Below are 21,222 nucleotides of genomic sequence, written 5' to 3'. Positions count from 1 at the left end.
ATCTAGGAAATGAGATCCTGCATGCTAAACTGGTCTGGAAGGTTGGATCCTATGGGATACCCCCTTCCAGGATCCCATTACAGTCCCATATCAACAATATCTACTGCCTTTGGCTCTTCAAAAACCAATTTTAATTTGGGATGCTCACTATCTCTAAATTGGTCTTTTGCTTTTTCAAATACAAGTAGGTCCTGTCTCCCAGAATTGCCCCCCAGTAACTTCCTCATCACTGTTGGCCTCCCTGGTTTGTCTTCGCTTGCCTTCCTTGAATGGCGAACACTGGCCACTCTCTGGTCTTCTGGCCCCTCGCCAGTGGTTACTGATGTGTGGCTGGATTAGCATAGCCGTTAGCGCAATGCTATGAACGTGCCAGTGACTGGGATTATTTTTTTAATCAGCTTCGTATCTATAAGGAGTTCATACATTCTCCTGTGTCTGCATGTTCAGGGGTTGGTAGTTTAGTGTATTTGGGTGGCATGGGCTTGTAGGCTGGAAGGCCTGTAACTGTGCTGTCTGTCAAAATTAAGTGGTCAAGCTCCCAGTAATTTCCCTTGTGCTGCATGTTTGAGGATCCACCTTGACTCAACTGCCAGACCTTCCTTCTGCAATGTGGATGTGATTGGTATACCAAATTTGAGAAGGGTTGAATGGTCTCTAGTTTAGATCGTTTGGCACTAACTTGCCACAAGATCAACTAGTTCCACCTATCTGTCATTGTTTTGTGCTGCTTTTTTTTGACTCCTGCCCTTGTGCTTTAGGCTTGAGATTTTCCTTGAGGGGCTCTGGCCTGAAACCAGTTGTATCTTTACCTCTTATGGACACTGCAAGACCATCCTGAGTTCCTCCAGCATGTTTTTTGTTCCTGAGTTTTTCCTTGTTGCTTTTATCCTTGTTTATACCTGATTGCTGTTCTGTTAAAAGGGAACAGGCCTTGCTATCCTCTCTGCCCAGACCCTGGGTATGTGCTACAATTAAACCTTCACTCAGCCCGAGCCTTGTAACTTGCCCTTCATCCATGCTGGTACCTGTTCTTGTTGCTCCTCCAATGCCTTCAGCTCTTCTGACCAGAACTGAGAACTACTCACACTTGTTTGCAAGTCTGATTAGGCCAACGTTACTCCTGTGGGAATGTATTATGGGGACAAATGAACAGCAAACAACCCACTCCACCAAATGTTACCCCACACTGCTCTTGTATGCAACTCCTTTCTGTAATTTGGCCTTGCATAACAGCTCAGACCACTTTGTGAAAGTTCCCAGCCGATTTCTGCAGACGTGTGGTGGAGAGAGTGCGCTGACTGGCTGATTTGGGGACACCAATACCCCTGAGCATAAAGCCCTGCAAAAGGTGGTGAACACAGCCCAGGACAACCTCAGCCCCACCATTGAGTACAACGACAGGGAACGCTGCCGTTGGAGAGCAGCAGCAATCATCAAGGATCTGCTCTGTTCTCACGGCTGCCATCAGGAAAGAGGTACAGGTGCCTCACACCACCAGGTTCAGGAACAGCTGCTACCCTCACCATCAGACTCCTCGACGACAAACTCAATTAGGGACTCATTTAAGGGCTCTTACTTTTACACTTTGATTTTTTTTCTATCTGTATTGCAGTCGGTTTGTTTACATTTCTTTGTTTGCAAGTGTATATTGCACTACTAGTAATTCTGCCTCACCTGCAGGAAAAAAAGAATCTCTGGGATATATGTGATGCCATGCATGTACTCTGACAATAAATCTGAAATAGTCCATCTAATCTAGACATCAAGAAACCCTGACAACTACATGGAGCGGAGGGTGGGGGGGGGGGGGGGGGGGGTGGTGGGAGGAGGAGATTGGAAATTTTCAGTTGAAGTAACCATTGGAAGGTACTACCTGTGGAGAAATTGGGATAATGGACGTGGCAATGGTCCCTGCTTGGGTGCAATGGCTATAGACTTGCAAGAGATGCTGGACATGAAGTGAAATTCTGTGTGTAGGATGGAAATATCATTGGGGTCAGGTGAATAATGGAGGTGAAAAGGAAGCACTGGAATTTGGTACGCCACAATGCCAAACTTCTTCTGTTGTCCCGGGAGCTTCTAAAATGATTATGGCTCACTCTCTTCTCCCTTCACCAAGATCCCTTCTCTGGCAGCTGCCGCCTTCCTCTAGGACACCTTGTCCTGGCCAGCTGCCCACTCAGATCTTTTTGTTTCTAATTGATGCCAAGACATCAACTTCACCACTCCCCTCATTCTAATCTTGCTTCCAATGAATGCTCCGCCCTCCACTCTATCAGCAACAATCCTAACCTCACCATCAAACTCACAGACAAGGGTGGTGGTGAGGTCTGGCACACTGACCTGTACCATGCTGAGGCCAGATGACAGCTGTCCGACACCACCTCCTCCTCCTCCATGGGACCCCCATCACTACATATCAGGCCACTGTCTCCAACCTTGTCACCTCCCTCCCATGACCTCCAACCTCATTGTCTCCATCCTTGCTCCACTTATTTCTACCTTCTACCCAAGATACACAAACCTAATCATCTGGGTAGACCCATTGTTTCCACTTACTCTTGTCCCACCAAATTAGGATCATCAAGATAAGACTAAACTTTCTCCTCAGTCCAATCCCTCCTCACCTACGACACCTCACATGCCTCCATCTCTTCAGACTTCAGATTCCCTGACTGGACCACCTCATCTTCACGATGGATGTCCAATCCCTTTATACCTCCATCCCCCATACAGAAAATCTTAAAGCACTTTGCTTCTTTCTGGACCAGAGACCACACTGGTCATCCTCGACTGTTACCCTCCTCCACCACCTCCTCTGCCTGGAAGAACCTGTCCTCTCTTTAAAACAGCTTCTCCTTAATCTCACTTCCTCAAAATTGGTCTCAGCTGCGCCTGCCTGTTTACGGAGCAATCCATGCTGCAAACCTACATAGGCAAGGCCCCTCAACTCTTCCTCCGCTATAACCATATACAGCACAGAACAGGTCAGTTTGGCCCTACTAGTCCATGCCGGAACAAATCCCCACCCTCCTAGTCCCACTGACCAGCACCTGGTCCATACCCCTCCAATCCTTTCCCCTCCATGTAATTATCCAGTCTTTCCTTAAATGTAAATAACGTCCTTGCTTCAACCACCTCTGCCAACCACATCCACATCCCAACCACCCTTTGTGTGAAGAAATTTCCCCTCATGTTCCCCTTATAATTTTCCCCCTTCAATATCAAACCATGGCCTCTGGTTTGAATATCCCCCACTCTTAATTGAAAAAGCCTATCCACGTTGACTCTCTCTGTCCCTTTTAAAATCTTGAACATCTCTATCAAATCCCCCCTCAATTTTCTACGCTCCAGAGAAAAAAGCCCCAGGCTGTTCAACCTTTCTCTGTAACTCAAACCCTGACATCCTGTCAACATTCTCGTGAACCTTCTCTGCACTCTCTCTATTTTGTTTATATCCTTCCTATAATTTTGTGACCAAAACTGCACATGGTGTTCCAAACTTGGCCTCACCAATGTTTTGTACAATTTCATAATAACATCCCAACTCGTGAATTCAATACTCCGATTTATAAAGACCAACATTCCAAATGCCTTCTTCACCACTCTATCTACCTGAGTATAAACTTTGAGGGTACTATTTACCATAACTCCTAAATCCCTTTGTTGCTCTGCACTCCTCAATTGTCTACCATTCAATGTATATGACCTATTTAGATTTTCCTTTCCACAATGCAACACTTCACACTTATCCGTATTAAATTCCATCAGCCATTTCTCAGCCCATTCCTCTAGCTTTCCTATATCTTTTTAAGCTACGGTAATCTTCCTCACTGTCCACAATACCACCAATCTTTGTATCATCTGCAAACTTACTTATCCAATTCACCACCCCTTCTTCCAGATCGTTAATATATATAACAAACAATAGTAGACCCAGGACCGATCCCTGAGGAACTCCACTAGTCACCAGCCTCCAATTTGACAAACAATTTTCTACCACTACTCTCTGACACCTCCCATCCAACCATTGCTGAATCCATTTAACTACCTCCTTATTTATACCTAATGCCTCCACCTTTTTTCCTAACCTCCTGTGGAGAACTTTGTCATAAGCTTTACTAAAGTCTAAATAGACAACATCCACAGCCTTCCCTTCATCAATCTTTTTTGTGACCCCCTCGAAAAACTCTATAAGGTTTGTTAAGCATGATCTACCCCTGACAAAACCATGCTGACTACTTCCTATCAATCCGTTCTTCCAAATATTTGTAAATGCCATCCCTCAGAACACTTTCCATCAACTTACCCACCACAGACGTCAGACTCACAGGTCTATAATTTCCAGGCTTACATTTGGACCCTTTCTTAAACAGCGGACCAACATGAGCCACCCTCCAATCCTCTGGCACTACCCCCTTGACCAGTGACATCCTAAAAATCTCTGTTAATGACCCTAATGACCCCCACTATCTGTACACTAGTCTCCTTGTGTGTCCTTGGGAATATTTTGTCCAGATCTGGAGATTTGTCCACCTTTATCTTTTTTAACATTGCCATCACTACCTCCTCAGTTATCCTTAAATGATTCATGACCTCCCCATTATTTTTCTTTACTTCAACTGGTACAATATTTTTTTCCTTAGTGAATACCGAGGAAAAGAAATCATTCAAAATTTCCCCCACTTCCTCTGACTTCTCACTCAGCCCACCCTCCCTATCTACAAGGGGTCCAATTTTATCCTTCACTAATCTTTTACTTTTAATGTACCTATAGAAACCCTTTGGATTTATTCTTACTCTGTCTGCCAAAGCCTCTTCGTGCCTCTTTTTGGCCTTTCTAATTTCTTCCTTAAGATTTTTTCTACACTCCTTGTAGTCCTCTTTCAATTTCTCAGCACCCTGCTGTTTATACCTCTTGTACACCTCCCTCTTTCTCCTAACCAAATTTCTAATATTCCTTGAAAACCAATGACTTCCATCTTTTCCTTTGATGCTCACTGGGACACATCTACTCTGTACTCTCAAAATTTCTTCTTTGAATATTCTCCATTTTTCATTTAGATACATTCCTGAAAAAATCATGTCCCACTCAATACTCCCCAAATCCATTCTTATTCATTCGAAATTAGCTTTTCTCCAATCCAGAACCTCAACTTTAGGCCCTTCTTTGCTCTTCCCTAAAACTAATAGAGTTGTGATCACTAATCCCAATTTGTTCTCCAACATTAACCTCAGACTCCTGACTTATCTCGTTCCCTAATAGGAGATCCGGTATTACACTGTCCCGAGTTGGTTCCTCTACGTATTGATTAAGAAAACTATCTTGCATACATTTGACAAACTCTATCCCATCCAGGCCTCTTACTGTATGGGTATCCCAATCAATGTGAGGGAAGTTAAAATCTCCCATGATCACTACCTTATGTTTATTACACATATATGCTATTTCCTTACAAATTTGATCTTCCAATTTTCTTGGCCCATTTGGTGGTCTATAATACACTCCTATTAGTACCCTCATGCCTCTTCCACCCCTCAATTCCACCCAAACAGCCTCACTGGACGATCCCTCCAAACCATCCTGCCACCTCCCGGCAGTAATGTCCTCCTTAACAAGCAGAGCAACTCCTCCCCCTTTTTTACCCCCTGTTCTATCACATCTAAAACATTTGTATTCTGGCAACTACATCGGGGCTGCCTCATTCACCCACAATGAGTTTGCCAACTTCCTTCACTTTGCAGCCACCTTCCACCCTGATCTCAAACACACCTAGCCCATCTTCAACAACACTCTCTCCTTTTCTGGATTTGGCTCCATATTGGGAGACAAGCTTTCCACCAATATTTATTACAAACCTGCAATTACACCTCCTCGTACCCTGTCCCCTGCAAGGATTCTATTCCCTTTCTCAACTTCTTTTGCCTCTTTTCAAGTCCAGATCTTCTGAAATGTCTGCTGTCTTCTCAAGAATCAGAATTTGTCATGAAAAAGTCATAAAATACAGTGTTTTGCAGGGAGCAAACATGTATATTAACAGTGCAAGACAAATGATGTAGTGGTGCAGACAGGAACCTGAAAAATGGGACTGGTTGGGCTTTAATTCTTTCAGTCCTTTTGGAGAACGGAATTGGTATCTAGTTGGAGTGATGGGCTGAGAGTCCATGTGTCTTGTGATTGATGCCCTGGCTAATCAAAACATAGAGTGTAACCGTGTCATTGGTTCATTGTTCATTCAGGAATCTGATGGCAATGGAAAAGAAGCTGTCCTTGTGCTGTTGAGTTCTCATCTTTAGGCTCTGGTACCTCCTTCCTGATGGTAGCAGGGTGGTGGTGGGGCGGGGGTGGTCTCTGAGGATAGAGGCTGCCTCATGTAGATGTCCTCTGGAGTGAAGTTTGGTGCCTGCGATTTTGCAGGCTGAGTTAACAATGCTCTGGAAGTTATTCTTGTCATGAGAGTTGGTGTCTGTACCAGACAGAATGCTCTCCACGTACACCTGTAGAAATTTTTGAGTCTTTGGTGACATACTGAATCTCCTCACAAAGTATAGCCATCACTATCAACTCAGCGCTCGGCTATATCTCCTCCATTTCTTGCTCATCTGCTGTAATCCTCTCTGCCCCTGGATGCAACAAACACATAATCCTTTGTCCTCACCTACCATCCCACCAGCCTCTGCATCCAACACATTATCCTCTGGAATTTCTGGCACCTACAACAGGATCACACTACCTCTTCTCTCCACCTTAAGAAGGGACTGCTCCCTTGTGCACTCATCCCTTCTTACCAAATGACCCCCCCCCCCCCCCCCAGCACTTTCCCCTGTGGCCACACTTCTGCTCACACCTCATCCCCATGGTCCAGGGCCCCAAACAGACCTTTCAAGTGTTTCTGCAGGATTGATTTACTGCATCTGGTGCACCTGTTATGGACTTCTGGGGACCAGTGATAGAGACCTCCCGTACTCCGATGTCTGTCATGGCCTTGTGTATTATTCCACCAAGGCAACCCATAGAGGAACACCACCTGATTTTCTGACTGGGCCCTCTCCTGCTGGACATAATTAACATTGACTTTTCTGCCCTCTCCATTCACCTCGCCATCATTCCTCCCTCCCTTCTCCAACTATCACCTCCTGCCTTTCTGATCACTCCTCCCCCTTACCCTTTTGTTCAGACGCCTGCTGACATTTTCCCATACCTTGCTGAAGGGCTCAAGCCCGAAACGTCAGTTATGTATTTTTACCTTTGCTATATAAAGGGCACTGTTTGACCTGCTGAGTTTCTCCAGCAATGTGTTTTTTACTTTAATCACGGCGTCTGCAGACTTGCATGTTTTACTTCCAGCTATTAAGATGGAAACTGAATGCTTGCTCGAACACTAAATTCAATGAAGATACAAGACCTGATAATCAGCAGGTCAGGCCACATTCATGGAAAGCAGTAGATAGTTGGGCAAATTAAAAAAAACTTTTCCTTCTGCTTTGCTTAGGCTTTGAAACATTGGAGGATAAAATATAACACTCAGGCCTGGAGCAGTGGAGTTTGAGAAATCACTTTAATCTGTGAAGTTTATACATTTTTTTAATCCATTCCTTCCTGCCATTTTTAAGATAGCAGTTGTAATAATTTCTCGTTGTTTTATTTGTAGCCCTCACCTGCCCCAACGACCATGCCCAACCTTTACAGGTGTGTTTCCAGTATTGATCGGATAAATATTAGCTGATGGCTTCATTACCTTCAACTATCCCATAGACTATTTTCCTTGTCAGAGGGGACAATGTCAGTTCAGTGACACAGCTGAGGGGGATATTTGATGCTGTGGAATAGGTGAACCCAGATTTTAACTTGAAATGGCTGCACCACTGATATAGTGGGCTGAAGCATCACGGGGAATAAAGAACAATAACTGTCCAAGAATATTAAATCACAACGTGGGAAAACTTGTGTACTGCAATTCTCCCAAAGTGTCTGGTTTATTGCCACCTGATTCCCATGCTGACGTCTGTCCATGGATTCATGCACTGCCCACTGAGACCTGCAAATTAGAGGAATATCTCGTCTTCTGTCTGGGCACCCTCCAACCAGATGGCATTGATATCCACCTCTGGTTTCTGTTAGGCTCCACTCATATATCTTGCTCCTCTCCCCTTGTCTTCTTTCCTCCAGCTCTTCGATCATAGAGCTACCCCCCCATGTCCTCTTGGCCGTTCACCTGTGCTCTTCTGCCTGCCACTTGCTCGTACCTTGACAAAGAGCTTATCCCCTATGGATGCTGAATTTCTCCAGCAATTTTGTGTATTAACTGATTTGTCATAAAAGTTTTAACAGAATCCCCTTTTGTCTGTTCTGCTTTCAGGAAGCAATTCAAAATTCATCTCTTCTGGGCAATATTTACCCCAGTATTAAACTCAATTAAAAAAAAATTTAGACGTGGAGGCAGCACATTTACAGGCCTTTTCAGCCCATTTAAACCCAATTGACCTACAACCCCCAATACATTTTGAATGGTGGGAGGAAACCAATGCAGACACGGGAAGAACCTTTAGTTAGCGCCAAATTCAAACCCCTGGGCGCTGTAACAGCTTTGTGCTAACTGTGTGGCCCTCATATAATTAGTAAATTCATTTATCTCATTAAATTACTGTTTGTGGGAGCTTCCCATGCACACAGCACGTGGCAGTACCTGCATTTCAACAGTATCAAGAGGAAACAAACATTTATTGAAAAATGGGGGTTTTATTAAAACTGATATACATCTTATGTTGGCCAAAAGACCCAGCAATCTGAACAGCAGAATGATCTCGTACAAATAGCCTTCTGTAGAAAGTGATCCAGTGAATTTTCCTTGCAGTACCATGTCTCAAATACAAAATAAACAAACAATAGCTACAGAAAAATATTCAGTAGTACACACACATCATCATTGATTTTTACTGTCAGTGTTAACATTCAATTGCAACCAGCACCTGTGACTCCATCTGGAACGTGTCCATCACCAAACTGCAATACAAGTAAAACAGACAAGTACACGGTCCAATTAGGTCCATCCTGTGCCAACAAATCACTGACATAATCCAATCGGGGGCAATACTCCTCATTAAATACCTCCCCCTTTGAAAGGTAAAATATTACACGGAGATCTTGACCACATCAAGGACCCAGTGAAAAGGGAGTTTAACACAAATGTCACTGATTTAACCAAAATACTTTGGAGATTTTTCTTTCCCGTTATATATTTTTGGAATGTGAAATTTAGCTTGTAGTTGACACCGATCAGAACATGGCAGCAGGACAACAGTCCTTCTACCCGAGTACCTTCTAACATTTGGTCAACTTTATAACCTATACTGCGTGGTAAGTAAAGCTTCACCTGATATGATAACGCTTTAGTCAATTACCAACATCTGGATCTTTAGTTTACCTACTGATAAAGTAGAATTTAAGGCACAGGAACAATTTGATTATGTATTAATCTTTCACATTACCAGCCCAACAATGAAAAGACAAAACACCAGAGCGGTTTGAATGAGTTTTGTTGGAAATAAAAGCTGGCACCAGGTAATACTGTGTTGTTGCAAAGTCTTGTAGCATCCAAAAGTTAGCCTGCTCGGAATCAAAATGAGGATTGTGGAAGACAGGAGATGTCAGCATTAGGAATGGGAAGTTCCTACTGAAGGGTGGTTGGGCAGGACATTCTTTGAAGTAGGCCATTGGGTGACAATGTGTTGGAGAGATACAAGTTTTTAATCCTAATGCTATTCACAACAGGAATGAATCACTTTTGGAGAGAAAGGACAAATCAAATAAGCCCAAATGCTGATTTTTTGGAAGAGAACATTTGATAATGTAGTGACGAACCAGCCTAATTTCTAGTAGCATCCAGCACTGCCACGGTGGAAATAACACCACTTTCTTCCAAAGGGCCATAGCATTCCTTTTTTGTGGAAAGGTTGGAGATAAATTAGAGGCCAAAGTCTACATGAATAAGAAAGGTTCCATAGCATTATTATTCAAAATATGGATGCTGACATGGTCTTAAGTTATGAGGTGTGGTGTATGGAACATTATCTGCCTGTCTTGTTCCAGAACTCTCACCATTGTGTACTTAACACGGCAATAGATGGAGTATATACACGCACTCGCCTCTGGCAATAAGTTGATTTTAAATATATTACCTCAAGTTGCCACAAGGGAAGGCAATTTCAAAATCAGAGTACTGGTGGAAATAGATAGATTCAATCACAACTCCTGACTGGAAAATAAGGTGTCTTTGAGAGTTATCTTGCAGTTGGACAAATGGGTAGAAAGATTTAAGAGGAGTTGAGGTATGTCAAGTGTTTGGAACTTATTGAGTGGTGGTACAAGCCCTCATCCCATTTAATACCAGGAGTTGGCACTTGAACTGGTGTAACCTACAAGATGACAGGGCTACAGATAGTAAATAGGATTACACCAACCGCCATGGATAGAATGCAGGAATGGCCACCTGCGGTATGGATTATTTTTGCTTATTTGCATGGTGTACAGTAAAATTATACCATCACATCCATGGGACAGGAGCAGGGGAATAGTCTAATTTGCACTGTGGAAAGAATATACTGATGCCTACTCTTCAGTCAAGAATGGCCAAGTCCACACAAGGTCTAAGATGCATCAAAGAGTTTGCAATTGACTAGGTAGGATAAGGATTTTTTTTCCATTTGGGTTGAAGTAAAAAAAAATTAAGCTCCAGCTTCTCACTAATTGTTCAATTTAAATCCAAAAAGGTCTTAGCTGAAGGATTTCTTTATTGTGATTAAATATTTTAGTTGATAATTTGACGGAGGAATTAAGATATTGAATAGAATGGCTAAAATAGCCATGCATTTATTGGGAGTGGGGAGGGGAATAAAAGGAAATTAGATTTTCCTTCAATTGATGAAAATGATTTGAGCGTTAATTTTTCATTTTAGTCTCCACCCCTCAACGAAGGCACCAATAGCTCGCTTGGTTATAAAGCTTCACGAGTATCAACTGCTCCACTGGTCTCTTGTCTATTTCACTTAATACAAGAAGGGTTAAACAGTCGAGAACATTTGTTCTCAGTCACAGAAACATTTTTATTTTAAAAACTTCAACACTGGTTTAAAATAATTTTTAGGTATCTTGCTGAGGGGAAGGGAATTTAAAATGGACACTGCATTAATGATTTGTTATATAGCTTATACATGGTCAGATTCAGATAACATTAAATACTGTACCCACTTTTATTTTAAACATCTTAGAATCAGAGCATGGCCATTCCAGCTTTTTTTTAAAATAAGGAAATGTCTTTTATTAAACCTATATTTTTTTTAAAGGAATTTTAAACATACAGCAAGGTATGGCCCATGCCACCCAATTGACCATAACCCCATACATTTTGAAGGGTGGGAGGAAACCCATGCAGACATGCTAGGTTTGAACCCGGGTCGCTGGCACTGTAAAAGCATTGCACTAACTGCTTTGCTAACCATGGTGCCCCAAACACAGGAAAGATGGAATAATTTTTCCAAGGATTCTGGGGATTATATTAAATTTTGTCAAGATTTTATGAACAGGTCCTTAAAATCAAATTCAATCAACGGGTTTTGAGAAAGCAGAGACTGGCCATGATCCAATTAAATCCTCCAAGTGCCCATTGGTTTAGTTAGGTCTCATAATTAATGGCTTGTACTAGAAATGAAGGGATTATTTCACTCAATGTAAACAGTGGCACTGATCAAGGGAACCAGTTTCTGCATCTGTTTTGCCAGGATAGGACTGTGAAATCAATATACAGATTTCTTTTTAATATTTATTCAGGGTTTTCAAACCACAGATACATTTTGAAGGGAATACATGTATTCTGATATCAATCTTTCCAGAAAGGACTACCGTTATCCTTTCTGGGATCTGAGACGGACCAAGCCTGCTTGGCAAAATATAAAACATGTTCTTATTTAATACCTAAGATTTTTACATAAATATTATTCAAAGTTTCAAACTGCAGTAAAAATACAACTAAACAAATATATAAAGCAGCATCTTCAAGTGAAAAGACTTCTGAATGATAATTTACAAAGTGGTACGAATAGATCACCTATTTCACCAATATATATAAAAAAATCAAAGCACAAGAATATCATATGGATTTGAGTAGCAAGGGTGATATAATCAGTCACTCTGAATGTAATTAAACTATCCAAAAAAACTGGTTGTATTTGAAGAGGCAGAATGGTGCTCCATCATCCAGCTATGCAAAAAAATAATCAATACTAGTTCTTAAAATACACATTAACACTGACAAGATGAATCAGTTGGATTATATATAGGTCAGAAAGTGAAGGTCTCTACATTAATTGTCAGCCAAGTGTTAAAAACAATGTGACATTCTCTGATCGTGAAGAATACACCCTTTAAATTCTGAATCGTAACTGGATCCCTTTAATAATCCTCTGGTTGTAATGACTGCCGGTACATAAAATGATTCAAGTAAAAACAGACACAACCAACAGGCGTTAGAGTCCTCTCCCTGATTCCTTTCCCATTTGACATGAGGAACCACAGCCCCCTGGACTCTTATTTCAACTGCCGTTGAAGCCTACGCCCAGACTGGAGCTCGAAGACCTCGCATCGTCCAAGCACGTGGCCAGACTGACCCAACTCAGGACAGCTGCAGGGAGCAGATGAGGAGGCAGAAGGAAGTGGAGGTAGATCGATAAATTTACAGTGGCAATTAGTGCATTTGGGCTCAGAGTACACTCCGTGATTAGCTTGCCAACCTCCGTACAAATCCCCTTGCCACAACTAAGAAACATTGGAATTCTGGAAGTGCAATACCCCACAGGTTTATTATAAAAACCCAGTACCAGAAAATAAAGAGGGGCAGGGGAACCCATAACACTAAATATCAAATACTTCCATGGAATGTAATATATACCAATAAATCAAGCAAGTGTGATATCAAAATGGTTTCACATAAACATGAAAATTGTACAGTGAGGGCTTTCAGCTTCAAGTGATGGTTTAACTGCACCCCAAAAGTTTCTGTAATGATCGGCAAGGCACAATGGGTATTGGAATGCGCCTAAAGGGCACTTCATCTCAAGTTAGATCAGATTTTAAAAAAACCAGTCAGACTCTATGATGGCCAGAAAGAAAGTGTTCGAAATGGTCAGCACATTTTCAGGAACAATTAATACAGATTATTTCTCCCCCCCCCCCAAAAAAAAGCTTGTCACAAATGTTGAAAACTAGCAGCAGATTTGTTTTGATTCATTAAAGTTTTGAACAGTTGCAGTCTGAAAGGCAAGTTAATAAATAAACAAGGCAGCAGCTGAGCAGGTACATCATGCCTGGGCAGCCACGAGGAAGCTCTGCAGCAGTTGTTCGACTATTTCCAGTGTTCTAGCAGTATTCACTGTAATCTCTGAAATTATTTAACTTCTAAGAGTAGTGAGCCATTGGTCCCAGAATAGGGCCATTTGAATGATAGCCCTCGTAAGTCACCAGAAGAGATTGTAGTACTATAATCACAGGATCTGCAGACTTCTGTTTTTTACACCAGCAGAGATTGCACTCGGAGAAACAATTGTACCTCAAGACAAGATGTTTTAGTTCTTTTTTTTTCCATGTGGTAGTTTGCTGTGTGACAGTCCACATACAGTTTTGCAACAACAGGAATGATCCCTTTTGTTCATCAGGTCAAATACATTTTTTTAAAATTTCCCTAACCTACAGAATCTTTTCTCGAACTGCACTGGTTTCCTCACTGACAGGTCGTTCCAAGTGTAGCCCCTTGCCTAAATTGCCAGAGTTCCTCACATCTTCCAGCTCAATTCCAACGACACACTTGCGGAAAGGACCCACCCACAGGTTGATCACAAGTGAACAGCCAGTCGTGCTGCAATCAATCATAGCAACCCTAACCACCACCTCAGTTAACCAGGACACAGATATTCTGGGGGTGTGCGATGATTCCTTTACTGGCGGGACTGTATACAAATGATTTCTTTTTCTGAGTCACAAAGAATCTTTTATAATCTGTGCAAAGAACCTTCAGTTTTTGGAACACACTCGTTTCTAAAATATTATGAATAATCGTTTAGCTGAACTTGCATAGCACTAAAACTCCTGAGCAAGACAGATCAATTGAGAAACTTGTGGAATAGGTGTGATGGAGGCAGCAGTCTAGTTCTTGCTGGACTAGAATCCAGAGACAGGAATTTGAATCCAACCACAGCAGCTGGAAATGTGTGCAAGTTTATGAAATAAACCAGGAATTAAATTTAATTACTTCAGCCAGTGATATTGACTGCAAAACCACCAGATTGCCATAAAACCCCAGCTGGTTCACTAGTTTTTGTTGGGGATGATCCCTTCCAGAGCCTCCCCTGTTCAGGGGCAATCAAGACTGGACAATAATCGATGAATTGTCAACAACACCCACAGTCTGTGAACAAATAAATGTGATACTACCCATATATAGAGATCAATTTAAAATATGCCAGATAGAAAAAGTTAAGATGGCAAGAAAACATACATCAAGCCTATACGCTCAACAACTTCCTTAAATTGTGGTTATGGTTCATGCAAACTAATTTTCTCCAAGCAATCCAACCAGATACCTTCACAAGCTGCCTGAAATGACGAGATTAAATTTTGATACTCAAAGTGCAAAATATCATGAGCTATACGGAAAATTTATCTTCCAGTTTCACATGAAGTAGCTTGACCTTCCTTTCTCACAGCTGACATCCCATCCCGCGCAGGGAGTATAGTGCTTGTGTACCAGTCACCCAACAAAGAAAGTCACATCCAGCTCAGATCGAAGACATGAAGGTAGGGTGTTATTGAAGGGAGATGAGTTTTGAGATGACCACCTTTGTCTGCTCTGATCAGGTGGGCCGACGATAGAAAAACACCAAGATAAAACAAATATACATTCTGTTCACATTTTTCTTTCCAAACAAGGTTCAACGCATTCACAAAATTGCTCTTCCAAATAATAATAATTAAAAAAACATATGGATGCATAGTCTCATCTCCAAGGCAGTGAGTGCTAAAACATATACTCTTTCTCCAGTTCAAAGCCATCTGGTTTGCTGGACTGGGATTCACCTCGGCAGAGGGGAACTGTACCGTCCTGGCTTTGGCCTTCAACATCCATGTCAAGTAGCGAGCAGGCACCAAAGGGTAAACTGGGGCATTGCTCAGAGGTGAGGAGTGCATCCAACGTAGGCACTGTGGCATCCCTTGAAACTTCCAGGGACTCGTTCTGGCTGATGGAGTGAGGCACGAATCGCCAGGGATCTTTGCTGACACGGGGCAGGGCCGGCCGAGGCCTTGGGATGGCGCCACCGGAATTTGGTCTCTCAGGCGGCACATCCCTTTTGGGAGTCCTCCTTGTCACAGATGCTGGGTACTGGGATTTGGGATCTGGAAGACGCGGGAACTCGGGCGATCCCCTACGCGGGCTGAAGTCAGCAACTCCGTTAGCTACAGGAAATTTTGAAAATAAAGTATCAGTGGTTTTATACTCCTACTGAAAGTAGATGCTGCATCAAAATAATTTTGTCAACAGGCTGACCGTGATATCTCCTGTAAGCTGTGGCCTAGAATTTAGTGATGATGTTAAACTGGACAATGAACAGGACATACCTAAAAATTTATAACATCACCAGGATGTTACCAGGACTGGAGGGCTTCAGTTATAGGCAGAGGTTGGATAGGCTGGGTCTTTACTCCCTCAGCATAGGTGTGATCTTACAGAGGGTTATGTTGTTACAGAGGGTTATAAAGTGAATGTTTAGTCTTTTTTCCAGGCGTAGGGTTAAGGTGAGAAATTCAAGAGGGACTGAAGGGGCAACTCAATTCATGCATCTGGAATGAGCTACCGAAGGAAGCAGGGTACAAAAATAATATTAAAAAGACACTTGGACAGATATTTGGATAGGAAGGGTTTAGAACAGCCAATCTCAACCTTGTTTTAGCTATGGCCCCCTTGGGTCTCTGCTCAATGTTTATGACCCCCCCCCCCCCCCCTCCACCATCCCCTTAGAAACAGTCAAGTTTTGTTTTCTTCCAAACTTCTCTACCGACTACAAACAAAAAAGTAAAACAAAAATATATTTGTTAAATGTGGTGAAAAGAAACAAAGCTTTGAGAAGGCAGGGGAGAGGGGAAGTATGGGATGGCAGAACGGACACAATGGGGCGAATGGCCTACTTCTGCTTGGATATGTTATGGTCTTTAACTTAATTGTGCTGTAGCCCCCATGGAGAATGGCTGGTTCAGAGGGTTTGAGCCAAATACAGGCAAATGGGATGAGTCCAGAATGCCAAGTTGGTCAGCATGGAGAAGTGGGGCCGAAGGGCCTGTTCTATTTATTATGACTCTGACGTTATGATTGAATGTCAAAGCGAACCCTTGCCTCTTCTCATTCAGTTTCAGACCTAATAGGACCCGTGGAAATTTATATTTGGGAGTCATATAAGCCAGAAATTCCTTTCAGCCCATCTATAATAATCTATACATCCATTTACCAGCACTTCACCCGTAGCCTGTAAGCTTTGCTGATTCAAGGCCTTGCCCTGATACATCATGTCAAGAGTCTCTGCCGCCACCACCCACCAAGGCAATGTGTTGTAGATTCCAATCACTCTCTGGGTTAAACAGGTTATTCCTTAGATCCCCTCTAACTTTTTCCCCATAACCTGTGGCTGAGCTTTAGTCACCTGTGATACATAAAACAATATCATATATATAACAATTACAGCACGGAAACAGGCCATTTTTGCCCTTCTAGTCCGCACTGAACTAAGTCTTCTCCTCTAGTCCCACCTACCTGCATGCTGCCCATAACCCTCCATTCTCCTCCCATCCATATACCTATCCAATTTTTCCTTAAATGACAAAATTGACCCTGCCCCCACTACTTCTCCCAGAAGCTCATTCCACACAGCCACCACCCTCTGAGTGAAGAGGTTCCTCCTCAGGTTACTTCTAAACTTTTGCCCCTTAATTCATGACCTCTCGTTTTAATCTCTCCTACTCTCAATGGAAAAAGCCTATCCACATCAACACTATCTATCCCCCTCATAATATTAAATATCTTTATCAAATCCCCTCTCAACCTTCTATGCTCCAAAAAAATAAATACCTAATCTGCTCAATCTTTCTTTAAAATCTAGATGCTGAAACCCAGGGAACATTTTCTCTGCACTTTCTCTACCTTGTTGATATCCTTCCTATAATTCGTTGTCGAGTTGATGCATACGTGGGGAAGTTGATGTACATGCTGTGGAGTCCAGCGCAAGACTAACACCTCCAGGCTTGGATGCTGGGCTTACATACATCACTGCTTCTGTCACATGGACAGGAAGTGACATCACCAGTGACACCATCAGCCAAGATTTTGGATGCAGGTCAATTTCCCGCGTTTCCCACAGGACATCCGCCATTTTGGGATCCAGTTCGCTTGCTGGTATGTGGGTCGCCACAGAACTTCCAAAATTAGAAGATAAAGAATGGGTTGAATTAGATGTCCCTTTCACAAGAGAAGAAATTGAGAGAGCTTTGGACACTTTACAAGCTAACAAATTAGGGAGAAGATTCACCATCGATCCTACTCGATTGGCATCCTCCACTTTACAGAAAATGAACCACTCTCCCCTCCAAATTACAATGGTCTATATCCAAGATCACCTTAAGAATTTCTTTCTGTGTCCAGTTCTGGTCACCACCCTACAAAGATGACCCTTTGCTTCCTGCACACAGTACTCTAGATGTGGCCTAACCCAACCATATTGTGGCTATGCCCCCTACTCCCCCCCCCACCCTCCCAGAACTCTGATTAAAAAAAAAATTATGGGCCCCCTTTCCTGTGAAGTAATCAGGTTTTGGTTTATTCTGTACTTCTCTCCTTCTGACTAGATAAAAGAAATGTCAAAAGAAAACAAGGCTTTGACTTAAATGTGCTGTGGCCCCCATTGAGAGTGGAATATGGAACAGTACAGGAACAGGTCCATTGGCCTGACCACAATGCCAATTTAAACCATATCTGGCCACACACAGTCTATATCCTTCCATTCCTTATCAGTTCATATGTCACTGCTATTCCATTTGCTTCCGCCACTTCCCTGAGAGCATGTACCAGGCACCTATAGGTCTCAGAAATAAAAACGGTTTTGTAATTCTCCTTTAAACCTTCCCCCTCTCACCTTAAATCTGTGTTCTCTAGCATTTCATATTTCCACCCTGGGAATATCTGCCTTATGCCTCTCATAATTTCATCTACGTCTATCGCGTCACCCCACAGCCTCCTACATTCCAGCAAGAGCAATTCAAGTTTCTCTAACCTCTCTCAATTACTTTCTGATGCAAGTAACATCCCAGTAAACCATATAACCATATAACTGTTTACGGCGTGGAAACAGGCCATGTCGGCCCTTCAAGTCCACGCCTGTTCACTTGAACAATGCAACAGATTCACTTCTTCCTGTAAAGTGGAAAATCTTAATGAAGTTAATTCTCAGAAATTGTTAATTCTAGCAGGATTCGGAGTCTGCAATTGAACCTTTAACCTGAATTTTCTCTTTTAGAATGTCACGAACTTAAAGATTTTTAAATCTCTTCTGCATCCTCTCTAAAGCCTCCACATCCTTTCTGGAATGCACACAATACTCCATATGTGGTCTAAACAAAATTTTATACAGCTGCAACACTACTTCCTGACTTTTATACTCAATGAGCTTCTCTATGCCTTCTTTATCACTAGTCTTGCTATGTTCAGAGAGCTATATACTTGCACCCAAGATGCTTCTGTACATCAATGCTTGTAAGGACCCTGCCATTTTATGGTATACTTTTATATTTGACCTTCCGAAGTGCAACACTTTCTATTTCTCTACCCATATTTTCCACAGTTCTATACTGAATCCTTTGACAACCTTCCTCCTCATCTACAATTCCACTAATTTTTGCTACCTAAAAACTTAAGAAACAGCCTACCTACATTTGCATCTAAATCACACATACCCCCCAAAAATATACATTAAACAAAATCACAAACAGGGGTTCAACTGATCCTTGTGGACCACCACTGATCAAATACCGTATTTTTACACTTATAATGTGCGCATTACATGCGCATTTTACAAACCAGGTACCCCCCCCACCCACCACCACCACCCGTGCTTTATATGCATCTGCATGCTATACGAGAATATTTTTACATGTTGAAAGAACGTGCACAATTAAAAGCAGGCATGGGAAAATCGAATCAGCAATTTACAGCGAGCGTGGGAATATTATAGTATGAGAATGTAATAGTAGCAATGAAAGAATGGGCACCATTTATACCAGGCGTGGGAAATTTTGATCTTGGGTAATCTCTTTGTACTGAATCGCATGGTATTTCTATAAACATTCTGACTAGGGCACTGTACCTCATCAATGTTAATTGCCCAGACCGTCCCTGAGGGAGGAGATTAACATATCAAGTGCCTCTAATTTTTTTTGAGAGACCAAATATTAGAATTAAAATCTTCTTCGACTCAAGTCTGTCATCTATTTAAATGATTCTCCTTGTTAATGTGTTTCAGCAGGAAATCATCTATATAATGGGGGATTGACACCTCTAGGGGGAAGTTGACTGGGTGTTAATTGTAGGAGATTAACTGTGGCAGATACTGGTTGGTAGGTGCTCTGTCTCATGTCCTATTTAAATGCAAATTGCTTTTGCCAGTCGGAATTTAGACTAGACCACTACACCCGTTCTTTACATGCGTTATACCAAAATATTTTTACACAATTTAAGATTTTCTGCACATTATATGAGTGAAAATACGGTACCTCTGGTCAGAATAGCATCCCTCCACCTATATCCTCTGTATTCCATGGCCAAACCGGTTTTTGAATCCAATCTACCAAATCCTGGAACCCACGTGCCTTTAGGATCATATAACCATTTACGGAGCGGAAACAGGCCATGTTGGCCTTTCGAGTCCGCACAGGTTCACTAGAACAACTCCACTAGTTCAAACCTCCTGCTCTCCGCCAATAACCCTCCAACCCCCTCACCTCCATGTACACATCCAACCTTCTCTTAAATGACAGAAGGGACCCTGCCGCAACTATCTCATTTGGAAGTTCATTCCATTCTGAGTGAAAAAGCCACCTCTAATATTTCTCCTAAAGTGTTGCCCCCTTACCCTTAACTCATGGCCTCTTGTTCCAACCTCCCCCATCCTCAGGGGAAAGAGTCTGTTTATGTCTAACTATCTATTCATTTCATAATTTTAAATACCTCTATCAAGTCCCCTCTCAGTCGTCTTTGTTCCAATGAATAAAGTCCCAGTCTCCTTAATCTCTCCCTGTAATCCAGATGCTGTAAGCCAAGCAACATCCTTGAAAACCTTCTCTGCACCCTCTCCACCTTATCTATATCCTTTCTATAATTTGGAGACCAGAACTGAGCACAGTACTCCAAACCTGGCCTCACCAATGCTGCAGCATCACCTCCCAGCTCCTATACTCTACACTATGGTTTATGAAGGGCAGCATACCACATGCCTTCTTAACCACCCTGTCTACATGGGAATCCACCTCCAGTGAACTCTGTACCATAACCCCCAGGTCCCTTTGCTCCTCTGCGTGCCTCAATGCCCTCCCCTTAACTCTATATGTCCTATTCTGGTTATTTTTACTGAAATGCAACACCTCGCACTTGTCTACATTGAATTCCATCTGCCATCTTTCAGCCCACTCTTCCAAACAAATCAAATCCTTCTGTAATCCAAGGAAATCTACCTCACTATCCACCACTCCCCTATTTTCATATCATCCACATATTTGGTTACCCAGTTAACCACACCCTCCTCTAAATCATTAATATAAATGATAAACAAGGGATCCAGCACTGAAACCTGAGGCATCCCGCTTGTCACAGGCTTCCAACCTGACAGACAGTTGTCCACCATGACTTTCTGCTGTCTATCTCCCAGCCATCCCTGAACCCATGTCACAATCTCTCTATTAATTCCTAGTAACTGAACCTTCCTTATTAACCTTCCATGTGGAACCTTATCAAAAGCCTTACTAAAATTCAAATAGATCTCATCAACCACTCTACCTTCATCGATCTTTTTCGTCACTTCCTCAAAAAACTCAACAAGGTTCGTCAAACATGACTTTCCTTTTACAAACCCATGCTGGGT

At 42.3% G+C, this 21,222-nt stretch overlaps 1 protein-coding gene across 5 annotated transcripts in view; it reads right to left on the bottom strand.

Annotated features, from left to right (window-relative positions):
• Positions 1–8,720: 8,720 nt before the first annotated feature.
• LOC138760338 (mitogen-activated protein kinase kinase kinase 21-like) overlaps positions 8,721–21,222 on the bottom strand; it is a 126,881-nt gene continuing 114,379 nt past the window's right edge. For 3 of the 5 annotated variants that reach the window (XM_069930787.1, XM_069930791.1, XM_069930788.1), the window contains one exon: positions 8,721–15,502. In XM_069930787.1, coding sequence (XP_069786888.1) covers positions 15,066–15,502 — 437 coding nt within the window. In that variant the 3' untranslated portion in view covers positions 8,721–15,065. Of the gene's footprint in view, positions 15,503–16,091; positions 17,510–21,222 lie in introns of those variants that run through there. The other 2 variants (XR_011355546.1, XM_069930789.1) reach the window with 2 other exon arrangements.

Source organism: Narcine bancroftii, chromosome 4 (genome assembly GCF_036971445.1).
Source record: "Narcine bancroftii isolate sNarBan1 chromosome 4, sNarBan1.hap1, whole genome shotgun sequence".
In the NCBI taxonomy this organism is placed as follows: domain Eukaryota; kingdom Metazoa; phylum Chordata; class Chondrichthyes; order Torpediniformes; family Narcinidae; genus Narcine; species Narcine bancroftii.
This window is presented reverse-complemented; position numbering and strand designations above follow the sequence as displayed.